The 14,338-nt window shown below is 41.9% G+C and overlaps 1 protein-coding gene across 2 annotated transcripts; it reads right to left on the bottom strand.

Moving 5' to 3' along the window:
- Nucleotides 1-8,628: 8,628 nt before the first annotated feature.
- LOC102706860 (glutamate receptor 3.4-like) lies at nucleotides 8,629-13,314 on the bottom strand. 2 transcript variants are annotated; one of them, XM_006657709.3, is made up of 7 exons: nucleotides 12,932-13,309; nucleotides 12,403-12,808; nucleotides 10,515-11,857; nucleotides 10,132-10,409; nucleotides 10,007-10,038; nucleotides 9,518-9,924; nucleotides 8,629-9,440 (listed from the first exon to the last, which is right to left on the bottom strand). In XM_006657709.3, exons 2-7 carry the CDS (start codon nucleotides 12,686-12,688, stop codon nucleotides 8,994-8,996), a joined length of 2,793 nt encoding a protein of 930 aa, XP_006657772.2. In that variant the 5' UTR covers nucleotides 12,689-12,808; nucleotides 12,932-13,309; the 3' UTR covers nucleotides 8,629-8,993. The 2 variants fall into 2 exon arrangements, with proteins under 2 accessions (XP_006657772.2, XP_015695374.1); XM_015839888.1 differs by having other exon boundaries at nucleotides 9,313-9,440; nucleotides 9,532-9,924; nucleotides 12,403-13,314.
- Between the last annotated feature and the right edge of the window lie 1,024 nt (nucleotides 13,315-14,338).

The raw sequence follows: 14,338 nt of genomic DNA, 5'->3' as shown, positions 1-14,338 counted from the left end.
AAGAGAGAAAGGGAGACAGTTCATGGAAGTCTAGGTTTAAAGATCATCCATGTTTTGACGGTGACATCTCAAGAGACCATGAGGGGGGTCTCACTAAGTCACTGAGAGTGCTCTGGTGACTCAGACGTTGTTAAGTGCCATATGATGTGAGAGGAAGGAGTCTGAGTGGGAGAGTTAGATAAGAGGGACTAGCGTTATATAGAACGAAAATTACTAGGTACAACCTTATGTATATGCTAATGTTGTCTATGCACACGGAATCTCAATCTTTACACACGAATATATTAGAGATCGTTTGGTTGCTGTCCTCGCCTAGAGACGGTTCCTCAGGTAGGTCGATCCGACCACAAGCGACCAAAATTGAACGCTTGAGAACGAAGCCTGAGCCAGACGCAAATACAAGGACATTAAACAAACAACCTCTTACTCCCTCCGTCCAAAAGTAAGAGCGAGATTTACACCCGTGCTACACGGATGGACACGGGGCAATGACACTTAGGATTAACACCCGTGCCCGGCTGGTAGCCATCCAAAGCTAAACTCCATTCTTCATTTCTTCTTCTACTTCTTCTTCGATCGAGAGTGAACCGGCTGGTAAGCAAAGTGCCCTATACCCACACGATAATTAAAACTAGACGTTTTTTTTGCGAGCTAACGATCACAAGCGTCGCCGTGTCCGTCGCCGAACGATAATACTACTACCGATGCACTCCTTTTGCAGGATGAAGATGATAGATTATTTGATTTGTATGGTAGCTATTTTATAATATAAATATAAAATTAATTACTACAAAATTGACATTTCACTTTAGACATGTGAGAGATGATCTATTTTTATATAGAATCATCTTGAAAAAAAACATAGGAGTTTGAGAATATACGTGCAAACATAAATAAATAATTTCTGCAAAAGATAGGACGCTACCACTGATAAGCATGAACCGAGGAGCAATGGACCTTCGCATTATGCTACCGCGTTATTTATTTTTTTTGCAGGTACGTACCCACCAACTTTCCGTAGCCGAAGACAGAGGCGGAACTAGGAACTAATCAAATATGAGCTGAGTTAGCATATACTTTATCATTTATAAAATTTATATGATGAATTAATAAGATATAAGCGAGATTATACAGCTAAGGCTAAGGCTTACCTGCCCTATCCTTGATTCGGCCTCTAGAAGAAAAGACAAGGGAAGATTAAGAATACGTGACTTTTATTTTTCTTTGACATATTGGATCCACGTGTTAGCTAACAAGTCGAAAGAGAAGTTGAAGCTTGGCCCGAAAAGGGGATCGAGGAAAACCGCGGCCATTTCAGCGTGTAGATCTCTGCGTCCAACCCCAGTACTCCTGCGGTCCTGCCCTGAGACAGATGCGCGGGAAAAAAAAAAGGAAAGGCGCGGAGAGCTTGCTAACTCCGACTCGTCAAGGGCCATCTGGAACGCCACGGCAGGCACGATCCGGAGAGGAGAAAAACCGAGGCCGCCTCGGAGGCGCCACGCCGTATATACGGCGCCATTCGTTCGAGCGCAACCGCCGCACGCACGCACGCACTTCTCGGCTAAAAACTCTACTATACATACTAACACGAGCGGCGCGGCGCGGCGCGTCGTCAACCTCGCCCCCTCCGGGTTTCGCCACCAACGCTGCTGCTGCTGCTGCTGCTGCTGCTACTGCTCCACTACAAACTGTTGCTCTTGCCTTTCCCCGTTAATTAGCTTTTAGTAGCTTTCGCAGGTGTGTCTCGTTTGTGTGTTGCAGTCATGTTGGTGTCGTGGCTGTCTGTGGCCTGCAGGCTGCAGGGGGCTGGGCTGAGGAGGCATCTCGTGAGCTGGAGTTGTGAATCTTTTTCACCCAGACACATGGTGCAGACGCACGGACGTACAGCGCAGCGCAGAACGATCAGCGGAGAAAAAGATGAGCGAGCGGTGCGAGTGACAGTACATGCAGCTGCTGTAGGTAGGCGGAGCTAGAAAATTAGTTCATCATTGAAGACATAATACACTAATCTAATTTAATTTTTAGTATCATCTAAGCTGCCTAAATAATATAACAATGGATTTTGTCAGAGGTCATCGGGGTCGGTTGACCCCGGCCATTGTACTGTAGCTCCGTCCCTGTTCCAAGTGCTTATAATCCTGTTTTAGCGTGGCTCGGTTAGGACACTCACAGTAGGAGCTACACCCCTATATGCCACGTAGATAAAACTCCTCCTGAGACCACTTGTTTTACCGTGCAAGCCACATGAAATGGGGCCCACCTCTCTCCTCTCTCTCCCAGCTCGTTCCTCTCTCTCACCGAGTCCCCAGCAGGCAGTAGTTCTCTACTCTCTCTCTTCCAGATCCAACCAGCGCTCGAGGCGGTGGCGGCGGCGGGAGTGGGGCGGGCGTCAGGGCGCCAGGACACGCTGGAACTCAGCGGATGGGCCACGCGGGAGCGCGGAGGGTCACGGGCCGTACCGAACGCCCGGGCGCGGCAGGCGTTGGGGCGCGCTGGTTGCCGAAGCTCGCGACGACGGCAACGGCACGGAGCTCGCGAGGAGGACGATGCTGGTGCGGGAGGGCATGGGTGCTAGGGAACACGACGGGGACGCGAGCTCTCCAGTGCGTCACTCAACGATTCTTTGCTCCTCTCGAGGCAGAGGTGCGCGGCTCTTCACGGGGGTGCGCGGAGCTTCGCTGACCGGCTGAAAAGCAATCTCTCTCCGTCGTGGCGGCTGAGGATCCACGCCACGCAAGCCGACTGTGAATGCCCTTAGGGCATGCACTATGCTCCGACGTGGCGGGTGGCTCTAGCGCACCACGTCAGAGCCGGACTGCCACGTCACCATACACCGCACCCCTGCGGAGGCACGCGTGACCCGCAGAGTCCACGGGAGCTTGGTCAGAAAGCGTCAGAAAAGCATGGGAGAAAGAGAGGTCGCGAGGTCGCCTAGCGCTGCGAGGTTGCCGTAGCTCGCGAGGTCGCCCAGCGCTGCCGACGACCGACGTTGCCCGTCGCCGCCGAGGTCGCCCCGTCGCCGCCTTACCTTCCTCCGCCGCCGCCGGCCTCCTTCCGATGTTGCCCTCCCACGATCCGGAGCCGCCCGGCTTAGATCCGGCGCGTCCGGCTTCCCTTCGCCACTAGGACCACGTGCGCCGAGCTCTCCGCCGCCGGCGCGGGCGAAACGAGAGAGTGTGAAAGAGAGGGCGAAGAGAGAGCAAGCGAAGAGACGTGAGAGAGAGAGGAAAGTGAGGAGAGAGAACACGCCAGAAAAAAGTATGTTTTTGTGGGACCCACGTTAAGCATCTAGCACTCTAAGAGGAGTGGTTTTATTCCACGTGACACTTGGTTTTTTCTTAGAACCACTCCATAAGAATCCTTGCACTGCGTATGCCCTTAGGCAAAGGGCCGGCTTGTTATTAGGACGTGGTCAGGCCAGCTAATTGCAAAGTGACATTGCAGCACAGGCACAGGCACAGCACAACCCCGTGTGTGTGTTTGTGGGTGCGGACCAGTGCCCGTGCGTCGACAGGGGTCAAGGCCGTTACAAATGAAAATGTGCGACAATTTAACAGTGGGTTTTCTTATATTCAGACGCGTGAATATCCGCATAAATTTGTAGATTTCCATTCGCCTAAAATCACGCCTAAATTTTCGGTGCTATGCAATGTATAGCTTGAGTCCATTGTAGTCGCAATTTTGCTGTCATATATTAAATGATTTTATTTTATCTAAGTTTTAATATTTTTCCATGCAATTTCGTAATTGCTCATGTGTCGTAACTTTATTTCATGTTTAGGTTAGAAAAAAATTATTATTCAAGTTTTTTAGAAAAATATTTATAATAATTTGACTTTTTTTAAAAAATAGTAAGTAATATGGGAGCGAGGAGAAGCATTGGATTATCATTCAAGAGGTGAGAAAAGTGTCTATCCTTTTAAGAAAATTTAAGAGGTGAGAAAAGGCATATTGAAATAACGTATTCCGATTCAAATAGCAATACCATACCCAAGTTAATTATTGGAGATGTATGAAACCATATATGTAATTTGGACCACAAAACTGGCATCTAGTCCATCTCACGAGAATGTCCTGAATAATAATCCATTAAACTTGAAGACTGATTGCTCGATCCTGCGGAATGTATATCTGCTTGAGTTATGTATATCTGCTTGAGTTATGTACGCGCATAGCACATTGACAAATGAAGCTAGCGTCTCTAATCTCCAAATTTATTATTAGGCCCCGAAAGTCAAATTTGAGGAGACTTTTTTTTTGTGATTTCAATTACTCTTATTGATTTAAAGCATAAACAAAAATAGCTAGGTGTCCTGTCTTTTGCAGTCTTCTAAATCAAGGATCTAGAATTTAGGGGTGTTTAGTTGGTGAAATAAAAATTTTTACGTGTCACATCAGACGTTTGACCGGATGTCAGAAGGGGTTTTCGGACCACAATGAAAAATGAATTTCACGGCTGGCATGGGAACTGCGAGACGAATCTTTTGAGCCTAATTAATCCATCATTAGCGTATATGGGTTACGGTAGCACTTATGGTTAATCATATACTAATTAGGCTCAAAAGATTCGTCTCACGATTTCTCATATAACTGTGTAATTAGTTTTTCGATTTATCTATATTTAATACTCTATTTAGGTATCCAAAAACTCGATATGATGTTTTCGGGTGAAATTTATTGGGAACTAAATGGGGCCTTAGTTTAATATGGTTCCATCCTAGCTATCAATAATATCCTTCCCATGCATGCAGCCAACAAATATTAACGCGACCGGTATGAATGATTCGATTAATTCTGTTAAAAACTTAGGTGGAATGACACTGTCAATCAATCACAGAGAATAAGATCTTTGATCAAGACTAATGAAGGATCTATACATCTTTACTTCCTTTCCTGATTCATAAAAAATATGCTGCAAAGGACAACAAGCATTGATGCTCTTCGTTTTGGAGTAATGTAGTACTGCTCTGTGTGATAAGGTAAACTGGAAAGATCAAACAGGTTTTTAGGACAGGTGCGAATTAAAGTGAACGCTCAATCAAGATCTGGATGTCTGTACCTACCATCTTGTCTGAAGAATTTGTTTCTTGATTGGCTTGAAAATGTCTTTGTTTTCTTGCAGGACTCAAGTTAAAAACCTGTTAGGCTTTGGTTTATGTGATGAGTAGTAATTGATGTTGCAACCACCAGATATATATCCCAAAAAAAGGGGTGGAGAAGAAGAATGCAGACAAGTGTGACGTTTGTGTAACTTACACAGCACAAACATAGAAATAGATTAATACATAATTAATTAATTATTATTAAAAATATAAAATAGATTAATATAATTTTTAAAACAATATTTAAAATTTTTATAAAAAATATATTAAGTTTACTTAGTAGTTTGGTAAGCGTACGTGACGAACGCGGTCTAAAGACAGTTAGGCAGTTAGTGTCTGTAGGTTGCATTCTGAGATGGGTACTATTGATCAATAGGATGGTGCCACATTGAACTAAAAAATCAGATCATTTATTAAGAAGACCGCAAGAAACCAGTAGCAAATACTAAGTTTCTTTATGCATGGCTGAATGATTCAGTTCAACTGAAATTTTATTTTTTATCCTCCCTACAAATATTGAAACAATAAATGGCAGCTATTTTATATACATATTGGAGATGGTAAGAAGTCACATTTAGTAGAATCAAGAAACAAATTATCTGATCCTCTCTTTTTCGTCCAGTCTCTTTCAGAGCAGCATGCATGCATAACTATATATATATATATATATATATATATATATATATATATATATATATATATATATATATATATATATATATATATATATATATATATATATATGCACCAACAATAAATTAACCATGCGTTTTAGTATTTTAATCTATCAAGTAAACTAATAACCAACAAGAAAAAAAAAGTTAACAACCTTGAATGGCATCTTTCCTCTTTTCAGAAATTAATAAACTAATACTTAATTAACTTGCTTGACAGCCCTACCACTACCTAAAGAGAAGAGCAAAAGTATACAAGTGGGATCACAAACCACAACCACACACACACAAAAAAGAATACCTTTTTTCTCCTTTGCCTTCCCTTGAAGCACATCGCTACTTATGTCCAGACAAATTGGATAAAAGAAACTAGTCATGCTCCCTATCAAGATCATTCACAAATGCACCATATATACATTTAGAGATGCTGCAAATTAACCAATGATTTTTCCTCACATCACCTCATCATTCATCCTATCAGCAATAAGAAAGACCTAAAAAGAACAGAGTTTGTGATACCCCCCATCATGTTTAGCACCGCTAAATTTATGTAAGACTTTGGTTATGTAAATTAATCGTAGCTACAACCGTGTGGCGTGCCACTTAAATTTGTGCATTAGTTTTAATCATTTTGCAACTACAAGATTTGATGGAAAAAAATATGTGTCAAGTTGGCCCAATGTTAATCTCACATGTATACATGCGAAAAGGGTGGCATGATACGTCCACACTTTGCATTGTTCATTAACCCCCCAGAAGAAATTCCTAATGTATATTTTAGTAAGGTAGAGAACCAAGAGGACCCTACATATTTGTTGTATTTTCTCGGGTTGTGGCTATGAGCAAATATGCCAGTAAGTATTAACAAGTGAAATAAACATTTGACACTACAATCTGCGGGGTTGTTTGGATATCTGTTTTTTTTTCACTTCAAAAAAGATATCTGGTTTTGCTAAACTTATATTTTTTTTCAAACAGATTTTAGAGCTTACCAATCTAAAATCCTTTTTACGTCCTCAAAATAAAAATCCTTCTGCACCACCGTACAATAAAACTGTGGATACTTTTTTAGGTAAATGTCAAGAACGAGGATAACGCATTCCTGTTTATATTAAGAAGAAAAAAAAAAGAAGCTAACCTAGTTTACGAGTGAAATCAAGCCCAAAAAACATTACACCTGCATGGTTAATTAAAGGAAAACCTTCAAAACCCACATGGAGACTAAAATAAAAAAAAGGGTTATGCATAATTTCACAAAGAACATATTTGAACGGACTAAATTTACTTCTCTTACTGTTGGCTCCGATTGTTCCCATCAGCCACCACATCATGCACTCTATCAGCAACAAGCCAACAGCAAGAAACGACATGAGGCCATGAGCACTACGTGATACTAGTATGTGATTGATCATGCATGCACAGCCACTAGCAGAAGGGGTTTTCAACACCTATTCATCCATCATTGCTTCCTAGGGCCCGTTCTTCTGCCCCTCTTATAACATTTTTCTTTTTCTGTGTTTACGTTTCCCGAACTGCTTAACAGTGTTTTTTTAATAAAATTTTCTATATGAATGCTTTAAAAAAGCATATCAATCTAGAGGTGTAAGTGGGCCGGTCCGCGAACCCGCTTATAGGTCAATTAAGTGGGTAACCCGGTGGACAACCCGTTTAATTGGGCTATAAGCGGGTTGGCGGGCCTGCCCACTTACACCCTTATATCAATCTATTTTTAATTTTTTACTATTAATTAATTAATTATGTAATAATCTATTATTATATTTTCCACGTCGGACTACTAGTCCTCGGACGAACGCGGCTCTAGCAATGGGCCAACACTTGGAGCAAAGCAAATTAAGCCAAGAAATCAAAAAACTTAAAAAGGCTCTCGTCCAATTGCACTTTCACAGCACAAGAGGTCGATCGGCCGCTAGCTTGTGTTAAGCCTTGCCACTTAGTTTATTCAGAGGTGTGGACCTGTCAGTGTGTGCTGCGCACCTTGACAAGATAAAGATTTCTTTGGATCGTCTTAGCACACCTCATCACGAATTGGTCTTATGACCAATTGACCATCTACCTAGATTTCTAGACCATCCACCTTTTGTCGCCTGCATGGTGTGTAGGAGCAACGAACCTTCACGTGTAAATTTTGATGATGTTATCGTGCAAGATAAGTAAAAAAAAAAAAAGGAAACTGAAGAGGCCTGGGTGCAGGGTAAACACATTCGGTTGTGCGTGTCTCTGGTTGATACAGAGGTAATTTTACGTTAGAAAATATGGTATCTCTCGGTATTTTCACGGGATGGTAAAATACCTGTAAGGTAAGACTCTAGCTGTGAGTGCAAATGTGCCATTTCTAAACTGGATGGATGGGTTTGTTTTTAATTAGCTGAATTCAATCAGTTCCCAGCACTTGTAGGTAGTGGTTGCCCAAGATAATCACAATGTATGTTCTAGATTGGACTGCATATTGGAGGGCAATACATTTTAATCTCTGGAGGCTAGACACGTTGGAACCTAACCCTAGTTGGCGATGAAACTTGTTTAGACGCATATACTTTTCCATGCAGTGCATGCATGCCCTCCAAATCAATCAATTAAGGGTTGGTGCAGACTCCCTTTCTGAAAGAGAAGTTACCTGAATCAAGTTGCTGTTAAGAGCAGAATGAGTGCTGAGGATTTGGATAATTGGCAACCAAATAAGAAATGCTAATCAAGATGGTACTGGTTTTGCATTTGCTAGGATTGCCAGTCTGCATAGCCGAGTGAAAAAGAAGAGATATGTTTACTTTTTTCAGCAGAGGGCAATATAGTGAAAGGAAATGCTCAACCAGACACATACCGCACCAAACAAAGATTCAAACTTCTCAACTTATTTGGAAGATGCTTAAGATTGTAGCCACAAGAACTTGACAGAGGTTGCTTCCAAACGAAAAAAAAAAGGAACCTCTCAACTTGACAGAGGTTCAAACTTGTCAACTTATTTGGAACTGAAATTGCAACCAATGCTCTACGTCTCCCAGAAGCAGCTGTTGAAAGGGGATTCAGGCATGTTACAGTTAGGCACAATTCGGAATGTTCCTGTCATACTTCAGAGTTCCGGAAAAAAAGAACAACTCTGAAGGACCTTCTACAGGCTTTGGCCTTCACAGCTGGATCTAATGCAGGATTATGAATTTTGTTGAATATGTCAGTGAGGCAGTGACCAGTGATAAATTTGTCATAGTGGTAATGTAGATTGTTCTCCTGTGCTGCCTCTTCTTGGCTGCAGACAGTCATTAGGCTTTTTCTTGAGAACATGCTTCACCTCCTCCTCCCTCTTATCTACAAATGAGATTATTGACTTGATAGTAGTTAACCTTGCTGGTCGAGTTACAACCTCTGGTTCATGACGCTCAAGTCCAACCTGGTTATTGTACTTGCTGTATTGACAAAATATTCGGAAGAAGAAAATCAAGAGAGCAAGGACACATGAAAAGCCACAGATGAGGTAGAGGCCCCAGAAACTTGAAAGGCTCAAACGGTTTGAACCAATATCCTTGTCATTTGCACTGCATTCTGTCCCAGTTAACCATTCATCGTGGATCCTTTGAAGATTGCCGTTCTTGGACAGTGTCAAGATTGCTGTTGACAAGTCCTCAGCAAGAGGGGAGTCTCTTGGGAAGGCCTGAAACAGAATAAAGTGAATTAAGAGTATATCCTGGAAAGAAATCCCTAATATACAGTTATAGTCAAGTCACTTACAAATCCCCACCCACTTTTTGTGAAAACCTGGCCAACTGTCTTGAATTTGCAGTATTTTGATAAGAAGATCTCCACGTACGGAAGCTCATCAATTATTGCATCAACACCACCATTTCCTGATCCTAAGTCTAGTGCTCTTGCATAATCTGATGGGCTGTTTAGTGGCACCAAACGGCCCTCGGCAATATTGAGCTCGTCTACAAGGTAGCTTCTTGCAAACGATCCAACTTGGTAGCCAATTGAACTTGAACTCGAGATCAAGCTATCAAGCCCTTGTACCCCTGATGTCAGCTCTTGAACTGTAAGAAGTGATGTCAAGCTTGCTGTATAGCTTGAGTTAATGATGAGCACAACAAATAGCCAGACAAGTAGCACAAATCTACCAAGTGCACTAACTGTGTTCTCTCCTGTGTAAACAGCAAGAATGATATAAATGTGGAGTAGTAAATATCAAAAATACTTTTTGGCTAGTTTCATGTTTATACTTACTGTGCGCGAAAAACATGGTAGAAAAACTAAACCTGAAATGATAAGAACTCTATGAAATTAAATTATAAACGGTAAATTTTGGATCTTGAAGTGAAAAAAGAAAAAGCTGTGACACATATACTAACCAGCACACTGTCATAATTTGCTGCCTTGGGGGTCCACGGAACTCAGTATTAGTGCGATGCTCAAGTACCCAAACAACTGCACCCACAAAAAGGAAGAGAACGCCCAGGACAGACCACATTTGGAAGGTGAATGGTTTTAGAAAAGCCCAAGCATTCGATTCAACCTCCCTTGCTGGGGCTAGAATAATAAGTCCAGATTCTGTGTACGGCTGGGTAAAATCAACAAGTCTTGTTCTATTTGTCACAATCGCAATGTCCCCTATTGCAGCGTCGAAGTACTGAGTGGTACAGAAATAGAAATAAGTAAACCTAGTACAAGTGAAACATGTGACACACTAATCTACAGTAACATCCAGAATTGAATGCTACGAGATGTTACTCACATTGTCAGAAACCTTCTGAACAAGGTCATTGTAACTGGGGTTCTTCAAACCATCTCCAAATAAAATAAAATCGAATGCAACAGGGTAGGGCAACAAGCCTACTGCAGCTTTGAAAACATCAACTGAAAACCCCTTTACTCCATCAGGCCCTTTGTCTTGCATCACAAACTCTTTGTAGCTCGTACGGAGAGGTACCCCAATCCTCAACGGCTTCCCATGAAATGGAAACACCCAACCACGAGGTTTCTCAGCAGTCTGACCAGGCCAGATAACACCATGAAGCTCTATATAGTTTGTTGAAGACTTCAGTGGTTCTGAATGCAACCTTTCCGGGGCAACAACTGAAAGACCAGAAACATTTGACCAATAGCCGATGGTTCTATAACCTGTACCACCAATATTCAGAATATCAAAAGCTGGGTGGATCAAATCCTGTTCCATAGTGAATTGTACCTGGCCAGAAACCCCTGTGAAATTCGTGTGCCAAACTTTCTCCAGTAATTTTTCTCCGTTGTTGAAACTTCTGAGGGAGCCTAACTGAAGGTTACTTCCTTTTGCATCTCGTAAGTTTGGATCAGCAGAAAAAGATACTGCATTCCCTTCACTCAAAAGTTGTTCAACAGCACGAGCAACTATCCATACAGAATCATAAGCACGCATACTGTAAGAACACAAGCATGAATGACCTTCATTCCTGGTCAGATTTCTCCATCTTGAAAGCAACGAATGCTGAATATCAGAATCCGCAACATGTTGCCGAAGCATAATAACCCCCTGAGTAAGCTGCATTCTATCAGAGTTAATATGCTCAGGCGAATCCAACACTGCAGAGAGCCAGTCTGTTGCTATCCATGCATATCCACTACTCATCATTCCCAAAGATTTCGCAGCAGAGAAAACTTCTATACCAGAGTCAGGGTTTACATGGACAACATAGACACGAGACTGCATTTCATTCACATGCATCAACATATCCTCGATGGTAGTCCTTGAAGCACCAGGTGGTAACTTGGCTTTGTAGGCTATTTTGGATTTCCTTTTTGCTAGAGTATCACCTAATGCTGTGATGCCACCTCTACCATAGTCGTCATCAACATAGATGGCAATGACTTCTCTCCATCGATACTGATTGATGATGCTAGCTATAGCATCCATTTGGAAGCAATCACTTGTCGTAGCCCTCACAAAGTAAGGATATTCAAGGGAAGAAAGGGTAGGATCAGATGCTGCAAAGGAGACAAGCGGAACATGGAGTTCATTAGCAGCATGAGAAATGACATGAGCAATGCCTGAAGACTGTGGACCTAATACAGCAACGACATCCTTTGCGAGAAGCTCCAATGCTGCACAAGAAGAACTGTTGTTAATCTCATGCAAGATAAATACACCTTATCACCACTTTAATTTAGTGAAAATAAACAAAAGATAAGTTCTCCACAGAAAAATAAACATAGGAAAACCCTGATTTCTAGGTGTTCTTTATAGATAATAGATAGTATTCACTAGGGATTCAGTTAGCACCCTTTCCATCATATCATGGAAGTAGTCAAGTAGAACTACCTTAACATTGCTCTGGAAATTTACAACCTCTAAGTTCAGCTGAATCTGAATTAGATTAGGAATCAGATCTGACAGGTAGCCACCATAAACTAAAGAATAATAAAGTGCAAAAGTTTCAAAGCCAAATAGACTACTGATTGGGGGTTTGGGTTTTTCAACTATGATTTCTCAGTTCAGGCGAACAGTTGCAGAGGAGAAAGGGCAAATTGCTAACTGCAAACGTGCAGTGAATGTTTACATGCATACCAATGTACGATAGAAACTTGCTTTTATTTCTGAAAAATGAGAATTATGTGTAAATGACAAGCAAATTGGCATGGACACACACCTTCGATGGTTCCAAGAAAGCCGCTGCAATTGGTATCCTGCATTGTAATGCTCAGCTTCGTCCCAGGAAGAACACCTGGATCAGCATTGACATCTGCAACAGCGAGCTCAATAGCCGGCTTCACTGCTCTCCCAATAACCGAATGAAACGTGAACAGCGCACCGATGCGCAGCTCAGCTGGCCTTGAACCATCACCGGTGACATTCTGACCATCAGCCATGGCTCCACTGGCCAAAATGCAGACACACACAGCTAGGGCAGCAAGCAGCGCAGAGGCCATATCCATGAACCAAGGGAAAAGAAAATAATCCAAAACGGCGTCCTAACTCTCTGGACTCTACAAACTGACACGAACACTGTTCTCTACGACCTTCCTGCTCAATCGTCAAGTTGCCAGAGACCAGAGCTGAAAAATGGGGAACAGACTCACATGCTTCAGATTCCTAGAAACGAGTAACACGAGCAAATCAAAGATGAATTGTTTCAGAACAAGAATCAACAGCAATGCTCATTCCCAAGAATCAAGAACCTCCAAACTGCTGGCCGGTAGCCGGTCCGTCTCTTGCTCCACAAAGAGGAAAAAAAAAGCGGCCTTTACCAAGGCCCGCCTACCAACTGCTCGACGAAATGCTCAAGACGATGAAATGGCGAGCGCAGTTACTTCAAAAAAAAAAAATGCCTGTGAAACGAAAAAGATCATGAATTTGTCTCGCGCTTGCCATCGTCCCGATCGACGCCCAGGCGCGCGGAGGCCAGCGGCGCCCGCGGCGGAGACGGCGACGCGAGCTCCGGACTGAGCTGCCGCGCTCGGGCTCTAGATTTGGGGAAGATTTCCCTGGACTGGAGCGAGAGGCTGCCGTCTGATGCGAAGGCGTGTCGTAGGCTCACTCGACTAAAAAAAGGAATGGCTTTGCGCCGTCCTACTCTCCGCTATTGGCTGCCCATGACCTCTTCTGGGATCTCCTTTAAAAGAAATGGTATGGTTTGTCTGGTTTATTTAATGCTAATAAATATAAATATAAATATAAAATATTATTGTTTTGGATAAATATAGATAGAGTTAAAATATATTATAATATAAGATGGAGCGAACAAGATTTAAACTCTATATAAGATTTTTTTATATGACTTTCGAAGAAAAATGATGGAGATATTAAATCCTATGAAATTCTTAAATGGCATAATGCATTTAGATTTTTCATGAAAAGCGTAAGAGCCCTCATCTCACGGAAATTCACTAATGTTCTACCTCTCTCATCCGATTTCCGTGATTTTCATATAGTCTATTTAAATCACTATTTATGTATATTTTGTACTGGTCTTGTTGCGAAAATTATATGTTTTTTCCTCGGTTTCTCAATCTTATGTTTGTAAGGAGCATTTGAAAAATTTATTCCTATGCCCCAAAGTTGAGGTGCCTAAAGTTTGTTGGTATTGTAAATTTGTTCAATAGTTAAGTCAGTTGTTTCTCTTTTACAACTATGTTAACGTCAGATTTTAAACTTAGTAAAAAGGGGAAAGGATTGTTCGATAGAGCTGATGCAAGGCCTAGCCGATAAAGCTAATGGAGAGGCTAGCCGATTCTGGTGAGGTTTCCATAAGTAGATGAAAGACAAGTTTGGTAAAATTGTATTCCATCTCTTCTAGATTTTTACATACCTTGTGTAAATAAGTAAAGTTAGATATTCTTTTTTTCCTTTTGGGAAACCTTGTTTGTAACCGTGTCAAACTGAAACAAATTCTAATGGTATAAATATGTGCACGTAGGGATCTTGTAAAACAACAGTTAAAATATACACGATTTTGACATATCGCCACCCTTAAGAGTAATTTTCAACGAGGTCCTGTTCTTGAGTAGGCCTGCATCGGTTCGATCTCTAACTAAAGAGTGAGCCCTGGTTTGTTTCAGCCAGTAATTATTGTAATATGGATTCTT

This window comes from Oryza brachyantha, chromosome 7 (assembly GCF_000231095.2).
Source record: "Oryza brachyantha chromosome 7, ObraRS2, whole genome shotgun sequence".
NCBI classification, from domain to species: domain Eukaryota; kingdom Viridiplantae; phylum Streptophyta; class Magnoliopsida; order Poales; family Poaceae; genus Oryza; species Oryza brachyantha.
Note: the sequence above shows the minus strand (reverse complement) of the source record. Positions and strands in the feature narration are given on the sequence as shown.